The sequence below is a fragment of the Monodelphis domestica genome, chromosome 1 (assembly GCF_027887165.1).
Source record: "Monodelphis domestica isolate mMonDom1 chromosome 1, mMonDom1.pri, whole genome shotgun sequence".
NCBI classification, from domain to species: domain Eukaryota; kingdom Metazoa; phylum Chordata; class Mammalia; order Didelphimorphia; family Didelphidae; genus Monodelphis; species Monodelphis domestica.
The window spans coordinates 433,928,752-433,952,784 of NC_077227.1; the positions used below are offsets into that span (position 1 = coordinate 433,928,752).

The 24,033-nt window shown below is 39.4% G+C and overlaps 1 protein-coding gene across 6 annotated transcripts; it reads right to left on the bottom strand.

Moving 5' to 3' along the window:
* Positions 1 to 3: 3 nt before the first annotated feature.
* On the bottom strand, positions 4 to 13,872 carry CEBPG (CCAAT enhancer binding protein gamma). 6 transcript variants are annotated; one of them, XM_016428180.2, is made up of 4 exons: positions 13,159 to 13,872; positions 11,438 to 11,515; positions 10,391 to 10,463; positions 4 to 4,066 (listed from the first exon to the last, which is right to left on the bottom strand). In XM_016428180.2, the coding sequence occupies exons 1-3, from the start codon at positions 13,842 to 13,844 to the stop codon at positions 10,418 to 10,420; spliced, it is 810 nt and encodes a 269-aa protein (XP_016283666.2). In that variant the 5' UTR covers positions 13,845 to 13,872; the 3' UTR covers positions 4 to 4,066; positions 10,391 to 10,417. The 6 variants fall into 6 exon arrangements, with proteins under 6 accessions (XP_016283666.2, XP_056668172.1, XP_016283665.1 ...); XM_056812194.1 differs by having other exon boundaries at positions 10,327 to 10,463; positions 13,159 to 13,334; XM_016428179.2 differs by lacking the exon at positions 11,438 to 11,515 and having other exon boundaries at positions 13,159 to 13,334.
* Positions 13,873 to 24,033: the final 10,161 nt, after the last annotated feature.

The following is a 24,033-nucleotide window of genomic DNA, read 5'->3' on the forward strand; positions in this document are numbered from 1 at the left end:
TGGTACCACTGTTCCAAAGATTTTATTTCAAATTCATTGGAAGAAATCAAATTTTATTAAAAAAATAGAAATTTCACACACTGAGAAAAGCCAGGAATAAGAAAGAACAAGTTGGTATTTTTTTTTTCCTGAGAGGCAGCACTAACAGCCATAAAGTGGTCTTTCTTCTCTAACTTCTATCAATTCAACACAAAAACGAGCTTCCCTATTCCTAAGGCAGTTTGGAGTACTGAGCACTATCTGGTTTAGGTTAAACATTTTAGGCTTGCTATAAACAACAGAGAGAAAGTTGAAGTGCTTTAAAATGCACACGCACTTCCAATTTATATTAATTTCCAAATTTCTAAGCCCTGATTTTCTATAATGTGGTTCCATTTTGTTAGCATATCTTCAACAGTGCCTGAGCTCTTGTTCTAACACTAAATCAAGGAAGCCAGGCTGAGAGTCTAAGCAATAGTAAGCTGTAAAATAATGAAATCTTTCATTCTAAAGTAATTTCTAATCCGAAACTGATAAGCTCAGAAACACAGAAGATCAAAACATAAAGTGAAGAACACCAGCCCATCAATTTGAGTAGAGACTCAGTACATTGGTCAAAAGAATGGCTTATCTCACAAACCAAATCCCTGGGCTTCAGGGTAGCACTAAAAGAACAGACAACAATTTGATAAATCTAAGATGCTCTACACTTTGTCATTTCCCAACATTTGGCTTTCCTTTGAAATTACATACTTATCTGTTATTCTACTAAAAATCAAAGCCCTCATTCCCACACGACATATTAAGGTATTATAGATGTACTTTTACCTTTGAGTACTATGAAAATTGTCTCTTATATTTTCAACTAAAACTTTATAATTTACTTAGCTCAAGTATGAAAGCTTGAATCCACTTAAGGAATAGTTTCAAGTTACATTTTAGCAGATTTTAAAATATTTAACATACCTCTACACCCCCCTCCCCCGATAGCACCCCAAAATCCCCCTGGGATCACTGAAAAACATATCAAGCCTGATGAGGTTATTAACACAGAGCAAACCAAAGAACTACAAGTCAGACCACTAGACATTGGTCATCTCAGCTCAGTGGCTAATCTGTAGTGTGACCGTGGGCAAGTCACAACCTCTCTGTATGTCACTTGCCTCATCTATAACATGAGAGTTTGACTAGATTTCTATAAGCTGCCATTCTATTTTTCTATGATGTGTGCTTTTCAGGAAATAACACGGGAGAGAAAAATATCTAGAACCATAGGTGCTTACCAGTCAAGTGGCCCAATGTCTCCAATTATGTAACTTTTCATTTTAATATCAGTAAGATGATCAAGCATCAATATATTGCTAAAGACTTATAAGGGATGACCTTAATCAAAAGCCCCATTAGATTTAACAGGTAGCGAAACACTTCAAGCCAACAGTGTACTGCTCTTTACAAAACCCTCCATACTATTTCCTTGCTCCGTATCAAGTCAAAATAGCCTTGCTAAGAGAGGTTCAGTCATTTATGCCATATGGTTCCTATCTTCACAAACAAGAGATTTTTACCTACAGTTACAAAAGCTTTAGCTAATTCCCATCCTATTCCAAAAAGTGAACCCAATGTCACTCATCCCAACTCCAACTACTGAGTCTAATATGGGATTCAAATTAGCTCAAATTTGACAATTTAGACCAAATTCTAATCAGCAAAATTTGATTCCACAGGATTTCTAATCTCTCCCCTCCTCTAAGCCAATGAGCTACACTGACAAGCAAAATGGCTTAGATGCCAAGAAAGGGAAGTTTATCACTCTAGTTATTCAAAACCTCCCCAGGTTCCATTGCAAAGTAATATGCTCAGTAAACGAGAAGAGGCCCTCCTACTTCCGTAAGCCATCCCAATTATATTGGTAGGAAGCCCAACACTACAGCCAAAAATTAGCCCCACCCAGGCAGATCAAAATAAGACACACGCCAAACCTGTTGGATGGTCAGTCTGGCATCCTTTCCTCAACCGGGAATGGGTAAATTCTACTAAATAGCAAGGAAGCCAGCCCCATGTAAAATTACAAAGTCAAACAGATAAGATAAAGCAGAGATGGAAAAAAAATGTTAAGAAAGACTTTTAAATTGCTACTATTAAATAGAACAGTCTCTAGAGCTTCCCTCTGACATTTTTATTCACAAAATAAAATTAACTATCAAATATAATTTTGTACTTTCTCTATTGGCATCCTAACAATTTTCTCACCAACATATTCTTTCTAAATACATTTCTAGGGCACACAAGTTTAAAAGCTAATGAATGGAAGTAAACGGTGCAAAAAAGATTTGGAAGAATATAGTGTGATGACCAAACAAGAAATATGCCAGGTCCATATTACAAATTATGAAATAAGTTAAAAAGGTTTGACATCTTAGCTTCTCTTTTTAAAAGCCAGCTTAATAGTATATTGCCACTGTATTGGGGGAAAAGGTAAGAAGTCAACCACATATTTTCTAATAATCACACTCTTTTGTTAAAATTTTAAAGAAATTACTCTTTTTAATGAATGTTCCCTTATAAAATGTGACCAAAGAAAAGTTCCCTTCTCAATAAAACATTCTCTTGAACCAAATACTGAAAAGGCTGCTAGTACACTATGTGAAGTCCTTTTCAATAATAGGTAGCCAAAAATGCCTATTTTAACAATTCTTTGAAACTAATATTTTAGACACTTCAGTTTTTCTGAGTTGTTCTAAACATTCCTGATATTTTGCACAAAACAAAGGAAAATAATAATAGTCCAATAGTCCCAGAAAACCTAAACGGAGAATTCTAACAAATTTCACTGATATAGAGGCTTATAAGAATACAAATCCACTTGCTCCCTTAATTCTAGGAAACCATTTACAATTTTGGTATGCCAATTTCAATTTGCTATATAACATTTACAATCCACTGTTTATAATAATCAATTGTAACACTTTAGCCAATGTCATTGAACCATACTATTGAGAAGCAATTTATGCCAACTAGGGAAAAACTTCTAATTATGTTCAGACAATGTATTTATAGCCCTCATATTATATACTGATCTGTCATCAACAGCCAATTTTTACTGTAGAGTAGATGTATACTTTCTTAAAATAATATTTAACATTAGTCTTTTTCAGCCAATTATGTTCATTCATTAAAATCTTATGCCCAATCTGCCAATTCTCAGGTACATTCCTACTTCTCCATGCCAAAAGGGATAATGAGCATTTCTGAGAAAATCCAAGACTTAGCAATAACAAAAAGTTCTAAGATTTTTTTATATCTTTGAAAAAATTCTCTGACTTTTGATAAAAAGCAACTTATTACTTCAAACAAGTTAACATTTTAGGCTAGTCAAATCTTCAGTGCTTCACCTAGAAAATATCCCCAAAAGGATCTTTAAATATTAGAATAGATCAGCATTGATACTAAAGTGAGTGGAGTCAGTCAGTCACACCTTCTGGAGTTCAGTTCGCCCAGACTGCCGTATCCTCACTACTGTCCCGTGCTCTCAGGATTTGGGGTAGTGCTTTCAGTGCTCATAGGCTGTACGTTGTCTGCCAGGTTGTGTGCATGCTCAAGAAACAAATCTTTAAGTACACTTAATTCTTTAGTCAGCAGTTTAATTTTTGCTTCCAAGCGTTCATTCTCTTCTTTTAGCTGGTTGACCCTTTGTAAGGTATCCTGGGCTTTTTGCTTGCTTTTTAACCGACTCTTTTTCACTGCCATGTTGTTCCGTTCTCTTCGCTGTCGATACTCATCACTGTTCCTATCCATTGATGAACTTTTTTTGCTTTGTTTGCTGGGAGGTGTAGCTTTGCCTCCTCCTCCAGGGCTGACTGGCACCACCTGAGGAACCTGCTGTAAACCACTGGCATGTGCTTGTGTGTGAATAACACTTATTCCATTAGCTCCTGCAGTACTGCTCTGTTGGGATGTCTTGCTCATTTGGACAGGCTCTTCTTGAACCACAACAGAGTTAGAAATTGGGGGCAAGGGAGAAGAAGGGGCGAAGAAGCAAGTGACCAACAATTTCCACACTAAGCTGCCAAGAAATCTTCACATGCACCTAGGAGAAAAATAAACATTATTAAACATTTTAAATGACAAGCTGAAAAGTGTCTTTGCACTTGACTATATTAACATATGCTTAGCAATGGTCTATCCAACATTGTTTTTTGTACTGGAAAAAAGTCTCTGGCAGAATTGTTCAGATGCTTCAGAAGTCTCAAATCACTTAATTTGAAAAGATTATTTAATGGGTCATCCTTTCCAGCTCCAGGAGTATGGGAGGACAGATAGCATCTCTCCAAAAACCATCCCTGATGGACGTCTAGTTCAGCACTCGGAATCTCCAGTAATAGTCGTTTCACAACCTCCCTAGACAGTTTATTACATTGCCTAACTTTTCTTCCAGTTATGAGGAGACTAACATTAACTTAACTTATGCCTGCAGCCATTTAATAATATAACTTATTTGTTCGATGTGGAATAAAAAGTCTTCTTAGTTGGATCCTTTTATAACCTTTCAATTGAATGTTCTCTCCTAGGATCACCTTTTTTACAAAGAAGCTATCCAATTACGGGCCCTTGGCTATTTTATTCATCAGTTGAATTTGGTACTCCCTCAGCTGTCTCACCCTAGAGCCAGCCTGGAGATGGCAAAAGCCCTAAGTCTGGGGGAAAAAGTCCGGAGTCTGGGGGAAAGGCGAAAGGTGTCCAAGGCTGCTTCAAGACTTCATAGTTTTACGCCTCTGGGACTAAGCACCTCTATGTAAAGGATGGAGTTAGACTCAATAATTTCTAAGGTCCCTTTCTTCAAGCTTTAACAACCTGTGATTAGTTCTAATTCTGCTCCTTCTGTTCCACACAGCTCCCTCTGCTTTTTTTTCCCCCTGGCTCCTAAAGGCTTTTAAACGAAACCCAATGGGTTCATTATGATCCACACATAGAGGCATCATGCATAATAGAATGTATAATATGTGCAACAGAAAGAGGACTTGGAAAATCTATCTCTGGTTAAAATATGAAAAGAAAAAAAGAAAAGAAAAATGACACTAAAGAAAGAAGCAGTGTTGCATAATGGTTAGAGAACTGACCCTGGAGTCAGGGAAATGTGAACTGATGTCCCACTTCAAAGGGAATCCTGACAACTCTCTAAAAGTTGCAGAGTAGGTGCCCATTGCCATAGACAAAAGCTCCTTATTATAGGTCAACTGGTCTAGTTAAAAAAAGGAACAGAACATTAAAAATATCATGAAGTAGGTAACCTTAGCCACAGGTGAGGCCAGACTCCCTAAAGATACCTAATCCATTTAGTTAAAAGAACATGATACAGGGACAGCTGGGCAATACAGTAGATAGGGTGCCAGCTTAGAGAAGGGAGATCCTGGGTTCAAATCTGACCTCAGACACTACCTAGTTATGTGACCCTAGGCAAGTCAACCCCAATTGCCTAGCCCTTCTAAGACAGAAAATAAGGGTTTAAAAAAAAATAAAAAGGACATGCCTCCAAATAAAGTAGATCAAAGTTCTGATTCAAAATTAATTTTAATTTTACTCTAACAAAAACCAAAATTCCACTTAATACCCTTAAAAAAGTATCCATGAGAGTCTAATTGGTTAAACAGCTGCCTCATCTTTTTGCATTCACAAATAAATCATTCAGCAGTGAGTCTCATAGGAACACTGTACTTAAGAAAATAGCAAGCTAAAGCAAATTGTAGCTGGATCATACTTCATTCAGTCTCAGTCTTTTAGGCAAAAAGTAATTTTTATGGCAAATCATTACTGTTAAAGTCAAGATATATGTTTAAATCCTAGGTCTAGACTTCAGCATCTTTTCAAACAAACTGGCCTTTCATTATTTATGTTCTAGATAGAAAAATAAGAATATTCCAAATGTATACAGTGAATACAATAGGAAACACTAGGTTTACATTTAACTAGCTACTACCCTTAAGTTCAGCCTACTGGAAGCAGGATGGTGCCTTTATCCCTTTCATAAGAATCATTTCAAGTGTGAAGCATTTGGAAACACTTCAGTTTAAAACTGGATCCAAAAACTGTAAATTCCCGCCAACATTCTTATTGAGTCATAACTCTCAAATTCAACCATTGCTTCCAATCAGCATCATGTTGAAGGGTTTGGGGTATTTTTATACAGTAATGAAAAGAAACACCAAAACTCACAAAAACCACAGTAATATAGTTTGATTTGAAAGATGCTTCAGTAATGCATAGTCTTCCTCCAAAATTTTATATTCCTTTTTTTTCCTGACTCAATTAAAACTCATTTTCCTTCTTTTTGTTTTTTAACCTCAATAAGGCCTACACTTAGATTTAAGGCCTCCCAAGACCAAGGTAAGTGACAAGCAGCTATTTTGCTGGATTCATTTTACAATCTTTTCTAAGGTGAGACTTTCTTAAAGCAGCTTCACTATGAGATGTTACTGAAATGTCTTTATATTCCCCAAAAATTGTGATTAGTGAAAGAAGATAAAAGGAGAGACTGTGAGAACAAAGCTCTTTTGGCAACCTCTGGTCTGTTTCCCTATAGCAGCTTGATGAACCTTGGTGAACGTCAGAGACTGCATGCCCAAAATGCACCCTCACACTACCTGTGAGCACCTGGATTACCCTAGAAAGTAGAGGGAGGAAGTGCTTGCATTGCACTGCTGGACAGAGGGGAAGGACATGCAAAAAATGTCCTCAGGCATTTGGGAAAAGGGAAAACAGAGCAGCCCCCTCTGGCATGCATTCCAGGGGTTTGCTAATATGTCCTTATAGTATGGCTGCTGCTCCTTTTTTATTCAGCTCACCGTCTTTCTCAACTTTTCAGTATGTTTACGGCATTATACAACTCTGCTCAGCTGCCCCAGGCTAATCTTCTCTAGAACAAGTTTCAAAGTGGCATTGGCTAAATATGATTTATATTTAGTGCCACTATTTGGTTCCCACTTTTTGTAGGGAGCTAGAAAACTTCAGTACTTAGAGGTACTCACCTTCACATACCCCCATTTTTTATAACCTACTGAAAATGGCCTTTAAGCAATTTATGCATTAGGAAATAAGTTTAATGATATTTTGACAGTCCAAAGCAAACTAAGACCAAGGAATGCAACTCAGATGTCAGCACCACTTCATAGTACCCTGCTTCTGGTTGTGCCAGTGACCTTTGTTAACCTGCAGAGGTATCTCCCTAGAGAAGAAAACTGAATTGATATTTATAAAGTGTTTTGAAATCCTTGACAAGAGGTCTGAATAATTAAGTTGTATACCTTTTTGTAGCTTTATAGCCATATATTTGGGCAAAACTAGGCAAATGATATCTTTCCTTATAATGATATCATCAGGCACCAGAGATTTCCACAGAATTCTTGAAAAATGCCTCTAGAGTAACAATGGAAATGCAAAAAAAGCTTTGATTTTTTTCCATTTAGTTTACAATAAGAAAACATGTTTTTCTAGGATCAAAGGATTTAATCTTTATGAGAGGACATTCCCAACCCATCTTTTTGTGGCCTAGAAAGTCCACGGGTATTATACACTGCATATTTTCAGACTTTTTTCAATGTAATGATCAGTTGTGCTGATTTTTCTTGTTTTTAAAAAATATTATTATATGGGATGGCTCTCTGGGAGAAGGAAGGAAAAAATAGAATAATGTTCACATTATCACACTCATAGCACAAAAAGACAACACAAAAAAATTTGATTAATCTCACCTGAATATGACCTGGGTAGAATTAACTGACATAATCTGCTTTGTATTTACTTTTAAACAACAAAAATTTGAGGGAAAGTAATCTCTCATTAAATTGAACCCTAAATCAGAACTCTGAGACAGAAGGGCAAGGGCTAGGCAATAGGATCCAAGTGACTTATCCAGGGTCACATAGCTAAGATTAGTACCTGCAGCCACATTTGAACCCAGGTCCTCTGGATTCCAAGCCTGAACACATGTCACCTAGCTGCCCCTAAAAACTATTTTCTAATTCAGACTGAAATTAATTTTTATAGACTTCTCCAAACTTAATTTGATGAAAACACCTAATCAAAAGTCAGAAGAACTGTAGAGATTATCTAGCACAATCTCTAATTTCACAGGTGAAGAAAGAGAGGCCCAGAGTTATTTCTAGATGTACTTTTTTTTTTAAAAAAGCTTGTTCCTTAGGGGGCAGCTGGGTAGCTCAGTAGATTGAGAGCCAGGCCTAGAGATGGGAGGTCCTAGGTTCAAATCTGGCCTCAGCCACTTCCTAGCTGTGTGACCCTGGGCAAGTCTCTTGACCCCCATTGCCTAGCCCTTACCACTCTTCTGCCTTGGAGCCAATACACAGTATTGACTCCAAGGTAAGGGTTATTAAAAAAAAAAAAAGCTTGTTCCTGAAATTGAGTTTAAAACATTCTAAAATCAACATTCTGGGGCAATGACTGAAAAAAAACTATGAAATATATATATGTAGTCAAATATTACTGTACTGTAAAAAAATGATGAATGTGAAGAATTCAGAGACATGTGAAATTTGCATGAAGTGATACAGAACCAGAGAACACTATACAGTGTCTATAACAGGGTAAACAAAAAGATGCCTAAAAGGAAGTTGAACTCTGAGTAATGGAAAAACCAGTGAAGGTCCCAGAGATAAAGAAATACACATAAGGGACTACCATGACAGATGACAAGTTACTGTATATATTATCAAATGTCTCTGTATTATATGTTTTTTAATTAATTGCTTTTCTGTCATAATGGAAGATTCAATCTATAAAAGTAATGGTGAGAACTGACTAATGTAATGTGTAAACCTTAAAATTTCTTAGACTTATGAATGTTGGAAATTTCACCATTGGGAAATTTCATACTTGGAAAAAATTTCCTACTGATAGTAAGAACTCTATTGGAATGTGAAAACCCTTGGCATGGGAGGGTCCTTCTCCTCCCTACTTAAGACTACTTTAGGACAGAAACCTTTTGCTAAACAATGGAAAGGGCTTTGACCTATGCTTAAGCATAGAACAGGAAGTTCTTTGAGTCATGATTGATTTTAGAATTGATACAATAGAGATACTTGGAATGACAGAACCAGGTCTTGGAACTTACAATCCCCACCCTACTCAGCCTAACAGGATTTAGGAAGGGCTGCAGCATAGATCAAGATTTAATTATTTGAGAATATGATCTACAACAGACATGTGCAAAGGAAACAGACCTCTGGGCGGTCCTGGGTTAAGCTAGAGCCACCATTGGCATAGGGGAGACATCGACAGTGATTGGTAGATGTGAGAACTGAGGGGAGGGGACTTAGATGGTTTCCTTAAAGATAGTGGGGTCTGAGGAGAGAAGGGGAGTTTTTTTTGCTCTGAGAGGTTTTGCTCTAAGGAGGTTTTGCTCTGAGTGAGGTGGCTCTGAAGAAGGGACTGTGGGTCCTCCTGTGGGAGGACCAGGAGAGAAGGCTGGCTCTGAAGAAGGAGAATTCTCTGGAAACATTTCTTGAAAGGAGGCTCTCTTGAAGGTAAAGCCTGAGGTTGGCATGAGAAGCCTTACCAAGAGAGATCTTGGGTGAGTGATAAAACCAACTGACTGATTTATTCATTCTTATTCCTTTCTTACTTTCTCTCTTTTTCTATTGATTAATCAGTGTATTATAAATTAAATTTCTCTATAAAACCCAGTTGGCTTGGACATATTCATAAATTGGGAATATATTCCCTGGTGACCATCTTATATTTATATAAAACCAAGACACAGTAGAAAACATATGTCAGTGGTCATAATTGATATATATATTTCCTTTGCTCCCAAACATTTTAATTATCACAAATGACAAAAGCCATTAATAAAATAGTTTTTTTTAAAGTGCTATGGGAACGTGAAAAAAATCAACAATCTAAAGGACAACAGAACATAATGCTCAAGTAAAAGAATGTTGACCTGTAAACAGGAAAAACAAGAAAAAAATTTATTTGCCTAATTTCAACTGAATCCAACACTTATTAAGCATTTTTGGGTTTGAAAAAGTGAAGAGAGATTCAAAATTTAGTCCTTATTCTCACACAATTGATCATATAGAGGGGATATAGCAAACCCACAAATAACTACCATCAAAAAATACCTGCTAAGTACATATGGTTCTAAAATGGAAAACATGAGGTTAGGACATTTGGGTAAAGGGAAAAAAGGGGTATGGGAATCAGGATTCCCCTCTTCTATCCCCTACCCCCACTGGGGTGGATAAAGTATCCCTGAAAAAAAATTCCCTTTCCTTTAAAAAACCAACAAAATCTCCACATTTCCATCACCCCCACAATATGATTACTTCTGCTCACCATTTTCATTAACTTCATGTTCACTTCAAATTCTGTGGCTGCTGTGATAAATTTTCATACCCACCTCTTTTTCCAGTTGACTCTCAGGATATTACATGATCATCCACAATGAATACTTTGTATATCCAATTAGTGAACTGCAAGAAATTAGAATTGTGATTCCCATAAACAAATAGAATATTATTGCTATATCTATTTTGATCTCTATCATCTGACATCTTTCTTAAGGTTCACAACCTACACCTGTTCATTGTTGAAAACTTTACCAGTTTCAAAATATCTGTGTAAAAATATGGATAGTAAAACAGTAAATATGTTTCCTTTTGGTTTTAACTTATAATACTGTTCACCTTCCTGATTTTAAGAAACATACTTGATCCCAAGAGGCCAATATTCTAAGTCTGGGTGTCAAACACATTTCACAAACAAACCAAAAATTAAGCCTTTCTGGAAAGAACATTTAGTTTTTGATTTAGTTCTTTCCAGCCCCAGATGCCCTTATTGCTGATCCCCAAACTAGTATTTAGCACTTTACACCAGAGGTCAAGGCTGGCAGCCAGCAAGAGAATAGGCTATTTCTCCAATCCAGGGAGGAGAGGGGGTTATGTTTCCCCACGGGGAGGAAGTGTTGACAGAGAATATTGGGTTAGGTTCCTACACCATGATAGGAAGTGATATTCCCCACCCACACAAGAGAGAAACAAAACTCTTTCCCAGGATTAAATATTACTGTAGGAGAGCTAGAAATTAGGTCCCAGGGGGCCAGTTGATTGGGGGACAGGGGTAGCTCTGAGGAGGTCACAAGGGAGCAAAAGATGGCTTTGACTAAGAAGACAGGGAAGAAGCAGAGATTCATCTGATATCCTGGGAGAATTGGGAGTGGCCTGGGAGTGGAGACAATAGGTTCCAGTTCTAGCTTATTCACTAACTTTCAATGTGACACTGGGCAAATATATTTTTAGTGTGTACTCAGTTTTCCCATTTGCTGAATGATACTATAGATTAGATGCTCTTAAAGAACCTCTTCCAGTTCTGACAATTTATCATTCTGGGATACCCATACTGGTTTCTGGGCTTGTGGGAGGGAGCAAATAAAGGCTATCTGATTCACCTGGACTCAGAAAGAAGTGGAAGGCAAGGTTCCAGTTCACTCTGATGGATAAGGAAGGAGCATGCCAGTTTCTTCAAACTGAGAAAGCAAGGGAAAGAAGGCAAAGAGCAAGAATAGGCTTGATTCCCCTCTGATGAGAAAATAAAATAACATCAACAATATATAATGAAAACAATAGCCAGCACTTCAAAAGCTTTACATACATTATTCTATCTGACCTCATAAAGAAGCTGTGAAATGCTACTATTATCCCTATTTTAAAAACTGGAAAATTGAAGACAGAAAAGTTAAACGACTTGCTGAGGATCACCCAGGTAATAAGTAACTTAAGATAGCATTTCAATCCATGTTGAACCCAACAAACTTTTCCAAATCCAATCAGCACAAGAGCTTTTTTAACCTGAGGTTATGTGAACTTAAAATTAAAGTATTTCAATATAATTTATTTCTTTTGTAATTTTACCTATTTTATTTTACACACTTAAAAACATTCTGTGTTTTTATCATATTGTGTGTCTTTTCAACGGGTAGGGAAGGGTATGGAGAGAGGGAAAGAATTTGGAATGCAAAAATTTTTTAAAAGAATGTAAAAGAAACAACTAAGTGGCACAGTGGACAGAATCCCTGAACAGGAGTTGGAAGGCCATAGGTTCAAATCTGTCCTCAAAGACTTCCCAGCTCTATGACCCTGGGCAGGTCACTTAATCCTTTTCAACAAGTCCTTGCCCTTCTGTCTTAAGAGTTGTTACTAAGACAAAAAGCAAAGATCTAAAAAATAAATTTAAAAAAATTGAGGGAGGCAAAGGGAATTCATGACACAAAAAAGGTTAAGAACCCCTGCACCTTGAATGTACCCCCCCACACACACATACCCCTCCATGCCTTGAATTCTCGGTTCAAATGCCACCTTCTACCAAAAGTCATTGCTAATCCCCTTCAAATGCGTGTGCCTCCCCTCTGCAGATTACACCCAATTTATCCTGCATGTCCCGGCTACACGGAGTTGTTTGTAAAATGTCTCCTCCATTAGATTGGGAGCTCCCTAAATGCAGGGTCTATCTTTGCCTTTGTGTGTCACCATCGCTTAGAACAGTGCCCACCACGCAACAGGAGCTTAATAAATGCTTGGATTGACAGTCTATAGATTTCAAAGCAGTAAGGAAGCTTAAGAGATCCAGGAAGTGACTGGTCTAAGATCATTCAGGTAAGTAAACAAAAGAGGCTGGATTCAAACTTAGCAGCCTCTCCTCCCATCCCAGGCGCTTTCCACAAGCACCCCACATGTTCTCTCCGGGGAAGGGGAGGGAAGGGGGTCGCCTCCACCCGGAAGGCAGAGGGGAGGGGCTCGGTCTCCCCGCCCTCCCCGGACGCTGGGTGGGGGCCAGAGATGACCTCACCGCACCGGGGGTGGGTGTTGCCCGCAGGTTGCATCAGACGCTGCACACGGAGCCGCTTGCCCCCACCCCCATCCCCCGCCGCCATCCACACCCCAGGTCACACGGGGACTTCCCCGGGAAGCGGCAGCCCTCGGGTCCGCCAGAGCTAGCCCCCGGGCCAGGTCCAGAGCACGCTCTCAGCGGCCGCGAGTCTTCCTAGCCTCGCTCTCACGAGAGCGGGCGGCTCCGCCGCGGCCTCCGGCGTCCAACCAAACCCGGCCAGACCCGGCTCGGCCGGGCGTCCTCCTCCAAGCCGCCTCCACTTAGCCCGGCCCAGTTTCTTACCTAGGGGGCCTCCACCCGAGGCGGACCCAGCGAGGCCCCCACTGCGGCGCGACCCCGACGCCTGACTTCGAAGAGTTGGGACCGGCGGACGGCGAGAAGCGATTGCGAAACCAACCAGCCTCCCGCTCCCGCCCGGGCCGCGCTCGCGCTCGTTCGCACACCCTCCTCCCCTCCCCCTTTCCAGTACCATTTACAAACCACCAGCGCCTGGGCCAATGGGAAAACCCCATGCCTGAAGATGATGAAACCTCCGTCCACAACTGGCATCTCTGTAAGCCAATTGTAAGCTGATGTTCGGGAAGGGGGCGGGACTCGGGAATTTCTGTTTGCCTTAAAGTGACAGAACCTGGGAAGGTGTGGCTGAATCTCTCCAGACTCCTCCCCTCCCCTCCCTTCCCCCACAGCTGGACACCTCTGGCTAAACTCTTCTCTCTGGCTGTGGGCTGGCTCTCCGAGTGGCTCCGAAGGCGCGTTAATGATGGTTTTCGCCGAGCTGGTATAGGTGCCGCAGTTCCCAAATGGCCCTGGCCCGGCGGAAGTCCCCGCGTGGTCTCGCTCTCCGTCCCGTACTGAGCGTGATGTGTTCGGGCTTTCCCGGTGAGGGAGCAGTAATTTGAGAACACCCCCTGCCCCAAGCAGCCTGCCACAATAGTAGGAACCCTCTCGCTCCTTCCCAAACTAAACATTTAACTTCGGGGACTGGAAGACTGTGCCCCAGAGTCCACACACTGGCGGGGTTTAGTGATCTCATTTGTCTCCAACCTGAAGCACTACCCAAAATATTAGAAGAAAATTAGTGCTTCGAAAAATGCAAGGAAGGGGAACTCCCTCTTTTATTTTTATTAAGTAAAAAATTCTCCGATGAGGCCATCGGGGATTCTCACCAAAAAGGCAATTCAGCTGAATCCCCAATTCAGATTGAGTCCTGACCTACCACAGGTCTAAGGATGTGTGTGAAAAGCAGTTAATTTAGAAACTGTGGTTCATCTAATTAAATCCTTTTAATTTCTAGAAGATCTTATTGAGTTTTGAGTGTCTATCTTTTAAGTGTTGGAGGGAAACGCAGACTTTTAAAAATAGCATAAACCAGGAGTTTTGCAGAATTAAATTGCCAGCATAAAGTTTGGTTTGCGTTAAGGTTTCCAAACCTGTACTCTTATGCCTCCCAAAGGGAGAAATCATCATAAAAACGAATAGCAGCATATTTGTAATATTTAAATGAGCTTTAACAAAAAGATCTGAATTCATTTTATAAATCAGGAAGCATCTGCTTTTTGGATAAGTAAAACAGATTGATTGGTCTGATTGCTTCCTCTTTAAGCAATTCTTATCACTTAAAAATTAGGTCGTCTGAAAGAGGAAATAGTTTCTTCATCTCTTTAGGGCATTATACCAACTTTCCTCAAGGTTGTTTCTAGGAATGGGTAGCCTAATTGCAATATAAAAGAATGTACAAATTTTACTTTATAATCACCACCTTAGACAAAGTACTGGAGAGCTGGGTTAGTACAATGGCTAAAGAATTGACTTTGGGGCTGGCAGGTAGGAGTTTCTAGGCTCACTATTGTTACCCCTTTGGCTTTGTGACCCTGGGCTAGTCCTTTAATATCTCAGGACTCTTGACTGTTCTCTCAAAACTAAATTGTAGAAAAAAGGTACCTACTGTATAGGTAGCCAAATTCCTTTTAGCAATGCAATCACAAATCCTGTCAAGAGCTGGAAGGTAAGGGAGGCCATCTAATCCAAACTCAAATAAGGGCACTACAGCTCAGTGAAAATTAAGTTGGCTAAAGTCACAGAGCTAGGACTTGAACTCAAGTCCTCTGATTGAACCGAAGGCTCTTTCCACTGTACCACACTGCCTTTTATTATATTAATCATTATTATTCTGTTGCAAATCTTCAAAATTTCTTATTAAAAACTAATACCTCTACTTTTCATTTGGGTCCCTTATATTTTGAAAGGAAATTTGACAGTCTCCTAATTTAGATATTTCACAAAATTGGCCTCATTATCAGTCCAAAATGATAGCAAGGTCAAATTCATCTTTCAGTCCAGACACTTGTTACCTCAGCATTTCAGGCCAAACCATACCTTAAAGTTCTATCTAGTCAAATTCCTTGAGATTAAAGATAGTCTAAAGAGAGGTAACCAAAGAGTTGTCTGATGTTGCCAAAAGTTAGTCAAAGTGCTAGGTAGCTTTTCACACTCTTAGTCCAATAGTCATTCTATTGATATCCTATTACCTGAAACATACTCTGCATCAATATTGCTGATCTTTTCACTGATTTCCAAGGGCTTCTGCTCATCTGTTTATGCCAACACAAAATGTAATTGGAGAATGATAATAGTACAGTTTTGCTAGAGTACAGAGTTCGTGAAAGGAAATCATAATACATGAGATTAGAAAAACAGGCTGAAGAAGACTGTAAAGAACCACAACTTCCAGACTAAGTGTTTTTCGTATTTTATTCTATAGGCAATAAGAAACCATCAAAAGTTTTTTAGATATAACATGGTCAGACCTATGTACTGGGTTTTCTGCCTATTCTTTATTTTTTTAAAATGTGGTGAGAAGGGCTGTCCCTCTAGCACGTAGCATTAGGGTATCTTTGTACAGATAGAAGAGAAGCAGAATAGTGTATAATTGAAAATCTGTTACAATAGACATCTCTAGACTTTTATCTACCCCCCCCACACACACACACACCCTTGCTTCTCCAAGGGAGACTTTAATTCCTGCCAGTAATAGAAGCAGGAAGTTGGGACCAGAGGCTACTCTGCTCTCAGAAAGAGGGGATACTGGGCCAGAAATATAACTTTCTGGTTCCTTCAATATTATTAGTCTGGGGGGGGGGGGAATGTGATCAGGCTCAATCTAACTTCTGATCACTGTTTCATTCCTGGGGGGGTGGGGGGGAGTAGGACCCAAAATTTTATATCCAAGGCTTGACCCCTTTCTCACCAAATACCAGTTCCACAATGAATACACACCACTTTAGCCAAAAAACAAAACAAACAAACAAACTTATTTATCCAAATTGGTAATAAAACAGAAATCAGAGAAGGTATACATAGGAAAATATATAGCAGACAATATGGAGTGAAGGAGTTTCCCTTCACTCAGGGAGTGTAAGGTAACTCAGCTCAATCAAGAAAGTCCTAAATCTCACCCAAGGGGAAGTTCCCAAAGTCCCTAATGTAGCAAACTGGGGGTAGGGACATAATGTAGATTGCCAACATTTCTCATATCTTTTCAGAATCTTTTCCTTCAGCAACCTGAAGTCAGGCTCTTCCATCATCCCTCTCAAAGCTAGAAGCCAGAAATAACTTGAAGCTTGAAAACTCAAAAAAGGCTGAAGCTCTTTGATACTTTACGACTCCACCTCACCATCACCCAGGTGAAAATCTTCACCAATAAAGAGAGAATCTTATACCAATGGCCTTTGGAACTAGGGATACAAAAGGTTTTCTCAGGTGTTAGTACTCTGGAAAATAGGATTTTTCATCCATTAGAAAGAAATGGTTCAAAACAGCAGCAGAGGAAAGAAGCAACTGGTATGCATGTGAATTTTGTTTTGGAGGGTGAGAAGAGTAGAGGAAATAGCACTTGGTCTAACTGGCAACGGGCAAATGGGATTGTAGAGAGTTAGAGTTAATGGGGCATTAAAATTAGGAAATGGAATCTCATCAGCTCCCATAGGTTTGATGGTCATTTCTGTAAAGATTCACAGAATTATATATCCAGCCCTGGTCTCTCTCCTAAGCTCTATTCCCATATTAACCATCATTAAACATTTCCAACTAGAGGTCCCCATAGATACTTAAAGCTCAATACGTCTGAAACAGAGATCATTATCTTCTCCCAACAAACATACTCGGCTCTGTTTAAAACTTACCTACTTCTCTAAGAGCACCGTCATCCTTCCAGTTATACAGATTCTGAACTTTGGGATCATGTTTAACTCATCATTCTCCTTTGCTCTCATAACCAGGTAATTGCCTAGTTTTGTTCATTCTACCTCTACATTTCTTGCATCCTTCCTCTTCTCTCTTACCAGCCACCACCCTAATTCATCTCCTTATTAATTCTCACTTGTATTATTGAAATATCTCCTACTTGGTCTCAAGTCTTTCTCCTCCAATTCTCCAAACAGCTGCCAATTTGTTATTCTTAAGGCACAAATCTAACTGTTTTTGTTCAGACATTTCAGTTATGTCTGACTGTTCATGACCCCATTTGGGGTTTTCTTGGGAAAGATACTAAAATGATTTGCCTTTGCCTTCTCCAGCTCATTTTATAGATGTGGAAACAGAGGTAAACAGGGTTAAATGACTTGTTCAGGGTCACAAAGCTAGTAAAATGTCTGAGACTGAATTGAATTCAGGTCTTTCTGACTCCAAAACTGCCCCAGATCTAACCATGGCACTCCCTTATTCAGAAGCTCTAATGGCCCTATCTTGCCCCTCTGATCAAATTCAAACTCCATTTGACATTCAAAGCCTTTCACATTCTGACTCCAGGCTGCCATTCTAAGATTACTGATTATTATTTTCTTTCACTTATTGTTATACTCCATATTCATTCTCTTTTCTCTTTACCTTTGTACATAAATGCCCTCCTCACTTCCACATTGTTGAATCCCTAGCCTCTTCCATAGTTCAGATATAAATGCCATCTTCTACCAAAAACTTTGGTTCCCTTTAGTTGGCCCACCACTTGACATTACTTTGCACCTATTTTGTATTTATGCACACATATGCATATAAAATTATATCATATGTATGCTTTTTTTTCTAATAACACATAAGTTCCCAATTAGTTTCCATTTTTCCTTGTATCCCTAATACCTACTGTAGTGTTGCGACTCTTATTCCTCTCCAGGGAATCCATACTTCCTCTACTATGTCCCTGAAACTTCCACAATCCATACTTCCTCTACTATGTCCCTGAAACTTCTTCATCCTGATCCTATTCCAGTTCGTCTCTTCATCTGATTGGGTGGCTTTTCCTAGAACCTCCATTTAAAGAGGAATACAGGCCAGTCATATCTCATTCCTCTTCAGTCTGCTCTTCCATGTCTGGTACCTTCATTTCCCCCTCCTTCCACATTCCCCTCACCCCAATGAGCTTCATGTGTTGTCTTCCCCTATTCAAATGTAAGCTCCTCAAGGATAAGAACTATGTTTCCTTCAGCTTGTATTTATTCCCAGTACTTAGTGCAGTGCCCAACACATAGTAAGTGTTTTCTTATGTGTTGAGTGACTGATTGACACATTATAGATATTTTTAAAGCACTTGTTGTAATAATGAATGCTTTCCTGTTACTCATTGGCATCCAATTCTAATGTGGATGTACCTGTGATGTGGAGGTGACCCTGGATTTTTGAAGGTTCCTTTGAGATTCTGCCATTATGGGAAGAGTTCATGTATGACTCAGGTAATAGACTTTGTCTACTTCTTGAGGACTAGCCTCACTATAGAAAGGTTTGTTCTTAATAGGCTGGCCACTTAGTGATGAATTCTTTAATCAGGGTCTTCTAGGCTGAGCCTGACCTTGGCTAGTCCTCTGGTAAATTGAATTTTTTTAATGGAACGATCTGAGAAATTAATAGGTAATTCAACAATTAACAAAAGGGTTTTACTTACTCATATCAAGAGAAATTCAATAGAATTATGCATAGGAGACTTACCAAGTTGCTTCAGCCCAGCAAAAATCTAACATGCTTTACGAAAGCACTTAAAGCTTGTTAAATTTTTATTGATTATGCTGAGTATTAAAATTGGTGTTCACTTGGGATTTAATTTCTAAATCCCAAATGAATTACTAAAGTAAAGAATTTATGATAGTTTGTTTACAATAGAGGAAGATTTAATGAATGAGAGAGAGAGAGAGAGAATGAGAAAGAGAACTCCAGCTTCCTCTGAGCCAGGTAGAAATTCTAAGGCCCTAATCGGGGAAAAGAGTCTCAAGATGATGGGCCTTTCTTGGAGGTTTACACCTCCAGAAAGGCAGGGTCACTAAGTCAGCCTTTCACTCACCAATGGTGACTGTAAGATTAAAATTTAGTTTCTCTGCTAAAAGTATTATATTTTTGGAGGTTTATCAAAGATTAAGAACTAAAGAAAATACAAAATAAGAAATCACATGCCTATGAGTGCCAAAAGGCCCATTCAGTTTCACTTATTCTACCTCTTAAGAGATGCGTGTGCTTGGAAGAGGAAGCAGGGAGAGAGTACGAGTAGGCAGAGAGCCCCTTTAAATAATAATTTGTGATCTCGCGCTCAGGTGAGATTCAGGGAGATTATAGGGCAATCTGGGAACTAGCAAGGACTTCTGGGGATTGAAGTCTGGGGTTCAAATCTCCATTTTACATTTTCTCGTTTGATCATTTGGGAAAAGTTTTCCCCAAAAGGATCATGAAAACATAATCAACTTAAAGATTACAATAATTTGAGGATAAGAGGAAAAAGAACAAAACCAATAATTACTGGACTCTGACAAAAAGCCAGTTAGGGGGAAGTCCCCTTTGGCATGAAAGTATACATACAAATAAATGTTCAATCAATCACACCCAAAGTTCATCCTTGATTTTCTCGTGCAGCTTGTGGTCTGGAGGCATCTTCATGGTGTTTTCTCCAAACAGTTCAGTTTCTGGATTTGGTGAGGTAGCATGTTTCTTAACCTAAAATTCTTCTCAAAAGGAATTTAAACTTTGCAATTTAAAATAAAAACTTTGGCCCTATGCAATGGCTCTTTTGTGTATATCTTGTCCTGGAATCAGACAGAATCATTAAGCAAAGACCCATAAATTTTTTAAACAATTAGTGGCATCATTTTTAAAGTCTCAAGCTTTTGGGGCACGCATTGACATTATAGCAAATGTATGTTAAACTTATATTACTGCTAAATCAAAAAGTTAAAAAAAATCTTAATACTGGTGACATGTAGTAGTAGTAGTCTCTCAGTAACTGAGAATGACGATTGTCTTTGTGCATTTTTGTGCACAAAGACACTTGTGCGTGAAGGAGATTTAAGTGGAAAAGTTGATGCACAGAGACAGTCCCACTCTCACAGCATTGGAAGCCTAGGTCCAGTGGCACGAAAAATTGTTACGTCTGGAGACTTCCTCAGCTGCATTGGATGACCGTGTTGTCTTTTGTGCTCCAACACGCCCTAAGCACTCCACAGTGCTTTGCTGCATCGCCATGTCAGCCATTGAACCTTCTTATTGGTTTCTTCCGCTTGTTCAGCCGAAGCAGTCTTCACATGCTGGGTGAGCAAAGCCTTAGTTCACCAGGGGTCTATGACCCGGAGGCTAGCCTCAAAAGGTTTAGCCGGCCTGTCAAAGCCGTTGCCCAGGGTGAGGCCACTGCCGCATGCTAGCAGCTACTAGGAGCCACAAGTGAGAGCTGGGTGTCAGGTGAGGGTCAGAGGCTGGAAAGCTGCCCTAGGAGGGCACAACAAGCCCTCCATACCAGAGATATTACTCCTCCCTGAGCACCCCATAATGTGCTTCAAATATAAAAAGGAGAGAAAAAAAAAGATTGACATAGTATATTGCACATGCAAGAAAAATATAATAAAAGAGTTTTAAAAATAAAAATATAGCTTATAATCATTGACACACTGTGTCAGCTGAGGAAATATAGAATACAAGGCTTTCTCACCAAAAATGAGATCCATTTCCTCTTCATATCTGGCCATAATCCACTGTGAGTACAAGCAAATGAATTTCACAAGGTAACATTTTTTTTAATAATAAAGAACAGGGGTATAAATATGTAGGTATCATCCCCAAAATTCTCAATAGTCCAGTTAATTACAATAACAAACAAACCTACTATCATTTCACATGAGTTGCTGTATGGCATTTTTAAAAGCCTATGAACTGATGTATATTTGTCAAAATTTTTTAGAGACATAGCAAATCTTTCAACCTTGGTAAACATATTTTTAAACAAAGTAAAACATATTTTGGGTTTAGAACATCATCAAGAAATCTAGATATCATTGCAAAAAATGTGGCAGAGGAGTCTAGGAAAAAACCCAAACCTCTGTAAAGTGAGCTGAAGAGTATAAATGAGAGATGCTCCCTTTTTTTCTGTTTGAGAGGCTTTTTAGGGGTACAATGCCCTGGGATTAATTTCCCATCTTCCATTCACATTCTTATAAATGCAGGAGTTGGGGTTTATAATTGTATTTCACTTCAGCTGCTAAAATGGGCCTTATCTCCTGTTAGGGGCAGGCAAAATGACCAGAGATTGTTAAGAAAAATTCTAAAAATCATGTCTAAAGAACGCTTAAAATCAATTTGAGATATTTAGCTCATTAAATTTTCCAAAGGTTGTTATAGCAATTTTCTGATGGAGTCCATCCATCCTCTATGTGGCAATTTACAAAATAAAAAATAGAAAAGTTGTTTTGATATGGGCCTACTCAATAATGTTTGTCAGTATAGTTATAGGGGAAAAGAGACAGAATTTAACAGTAGTTAAAACCCAGTACATTAAAATGATTCAGTGTAACAGAATAGTATTGAATGCAGTAATATATGAACTTAAAAGCACAAAGTTAAATCTTAAACTAAACAAAACAATCAGCAAAATGCAATAGAATACAGAGATTTTTATAAATCACGGAGTCTGAAATGCCTTAAAATATAACCTCCAGTCTCTTTAAAGTTCCTTGGGTTTTTTAGTTTAGTTTTTTTTTTTTTTTAGTATCCATTGTGACAAGGAAATCACTTTAAAAGACTGATATATATTAATTTAAGGTCGCCAAGGAATTCAGCTATGTAATTCCTAAATGAAAACTCAAGTCAGCCGTCAGCCTTTTATAGAGTTTTTAATTACAAACAGGAGGAAGAAAGGTATTAGAGATAGAGAGAGAGAAAGGGGAGAGAAGGGAATAGGCTTAAATACCCCCTCTGTTTAGGCTGGGCCAAAAGGCCCAAACCCTTAGATAGCTGAGGCAAAGAAAAGATATCAGTCCCTATCACTCACGTGACCAAAATGGAGAAACAGTCTCAGGGGCCTCCACCTCCAGCCTCCTTCAGAGCAAGCCTTCTCAGAGCACAACCTCTCAGAGCAAAACCTCTCCAACCACCCTCAGTCCTCAGACCCCGCTATCTTTAAGGAAACCATCTCAGTTCCCTCCCCTCAGTTCTCACATCTACCAATCACTGTCCATGTCTTCCCTGTGCCAATGGTGGCTCTAGCTTAACCCAGGACCGCCCAGAGGTCTGTGGCTTTGCACATGTCTGTTGAAGGTCATATTCTCAAATAATTAAATCTTGATCTATGCTGCAGCCCTTCCTAAATCCTGTTAGGACTGAGTAGGGTGGATATTGTAAGTTCCAAGACCTGGTTCTGTCATTCCAAGTATCTCTATTGTATCAATTCTAAAATCAATCATGACTCAAAGAACTTCCTGTTCTATGCTTAACCATAGGTCAAAGCCCTTTCCATTGTTTAGCAAAAGGTTTCTGTCCTAAAGTAGTCTTAGGTAGGGAGGAGAAGGATCCTCCTATGCCAAGGGGGTTCACATTCCAATAGAGTTCTTAATGTCAGTAGGAAATTTTTTCAAAGTATGAAACTTTCCAATGGTGAAATTTCCAACATTCACAAGTCTAAGAAATTTCAAGGTTTACACCATTTAAATGCCTATTGTCAGAAGGCAGAAGATTGGTAATGGTTAGGCAATGGGGGTTAAATGACCTGTCCAGCACCACACTGCCAGGAAGTGTCTGAGTCCAGATTTCAATCAAGGACCTCCCATCTCTAGGCCTGGCTCTCAATGCACTGACCACTGAACTGCCTTCCCATAGTGAGGAATCTCAAATTTGGCTAAAGAGTTGCAGGGAGCTGAATTTTTTCCCTGCCACTCAGGTGAAGTAAATAAAAGTATCAGTACAGTCAAATGATATCCTTTTAAATCAGTCATGGTTATAAGCTCCTGTATGGAAAATCCTCTACCTTGTCCTCTTTCTCCCCCCTGTGATTCCATGCCTCCAATCCACGTGGAGGCTAATCATAGCCTAAGGAAAAAACACCCCCATTTTTACCAACTGGTGAAGTGAGTCCTGGGCCTGAGGTGATGAGCGATCTCCTCCGTGGCTAGAGTTTGCTGGGTGGGTGGGTCGTGACCAGGTGAGCAAGATCTGGGTTAAACAGGTCCGGATTGCAGGCAACAGGAGCAGGCAGCAGGAGCTAGCTGAGCCAGGTGGGCGGGAAGGGCTTTGTGGTCGCCAAACTGTTAAGATTAAAATTTCGTTTCTCTGCTAAAAGTATTATATTTTTAGAGGTTTATTAAAGATTAAGAACTAAAAAAAATACAAAATAAGAAAGCACGTGCCTAGGAGGGCCGAAAGGCCCATTCAATTTCACTTACTCTACCTCTTGAGAGGTGGCGTGTGCTTGGAAGCAGAAGCAGGGAGAGAGAGCGAGTAGGCAGAGAGCCCCTTTAAATAATAATTTGTGATCTCGCACTCAGGTGAGATTCAGGGAGATTATAGGGCAATCTGGGAACTAGCAAGGACTTCTGGGGATTGAAGTCTGGGGTTCACATCTCCATTTTACACCATCTAAAAGAAAGCCGTTTGAGGTCTCCTGCACGAGCTCCTCCAGGGGTCCAGTTCCATAGCTGAATCCAAGTGTCCATCTTCCAGTGTCTCCTCCACGTGACTCTTCTTCATTCTATCATGAATCTCAAATGCTCAAATATCCTCCAGTCCAACTCGGAGTCAGAATTCTTCCATCTATCAACTTGAATCGAATATATCCTCAAATGACTTTTTCTGGCCTCTGTGGTCCTCTTTTTAAAGATCTTTTTCTCTTGTGTCACCTCCCCTAAATGTCACATCTACCAATCA

Coding starts and splice junctions, on each gene's coding strand:
- CEBPG (XM_016428180.2), bottom strand. CDS start 13,844: ATGTTTAGTTTGGGAAGGAGCGAGAGGGTTCCTACTATTGTGGCAGGC. Junction 11,516..13,158: donor CTCGGGTGGAGGCCCCCTAG/GTAAGAAACTGG, acceptor TTGCTTTCTCAG/TTTGAAGAAACTGGCATGCT. Junction 10,464..11,437: donor CCACTTCTTTCTGAGTCCAG/GTGAATCAGATA, acceptor AATTTCTTGCAG/TTCACTAATTGGATATACAA.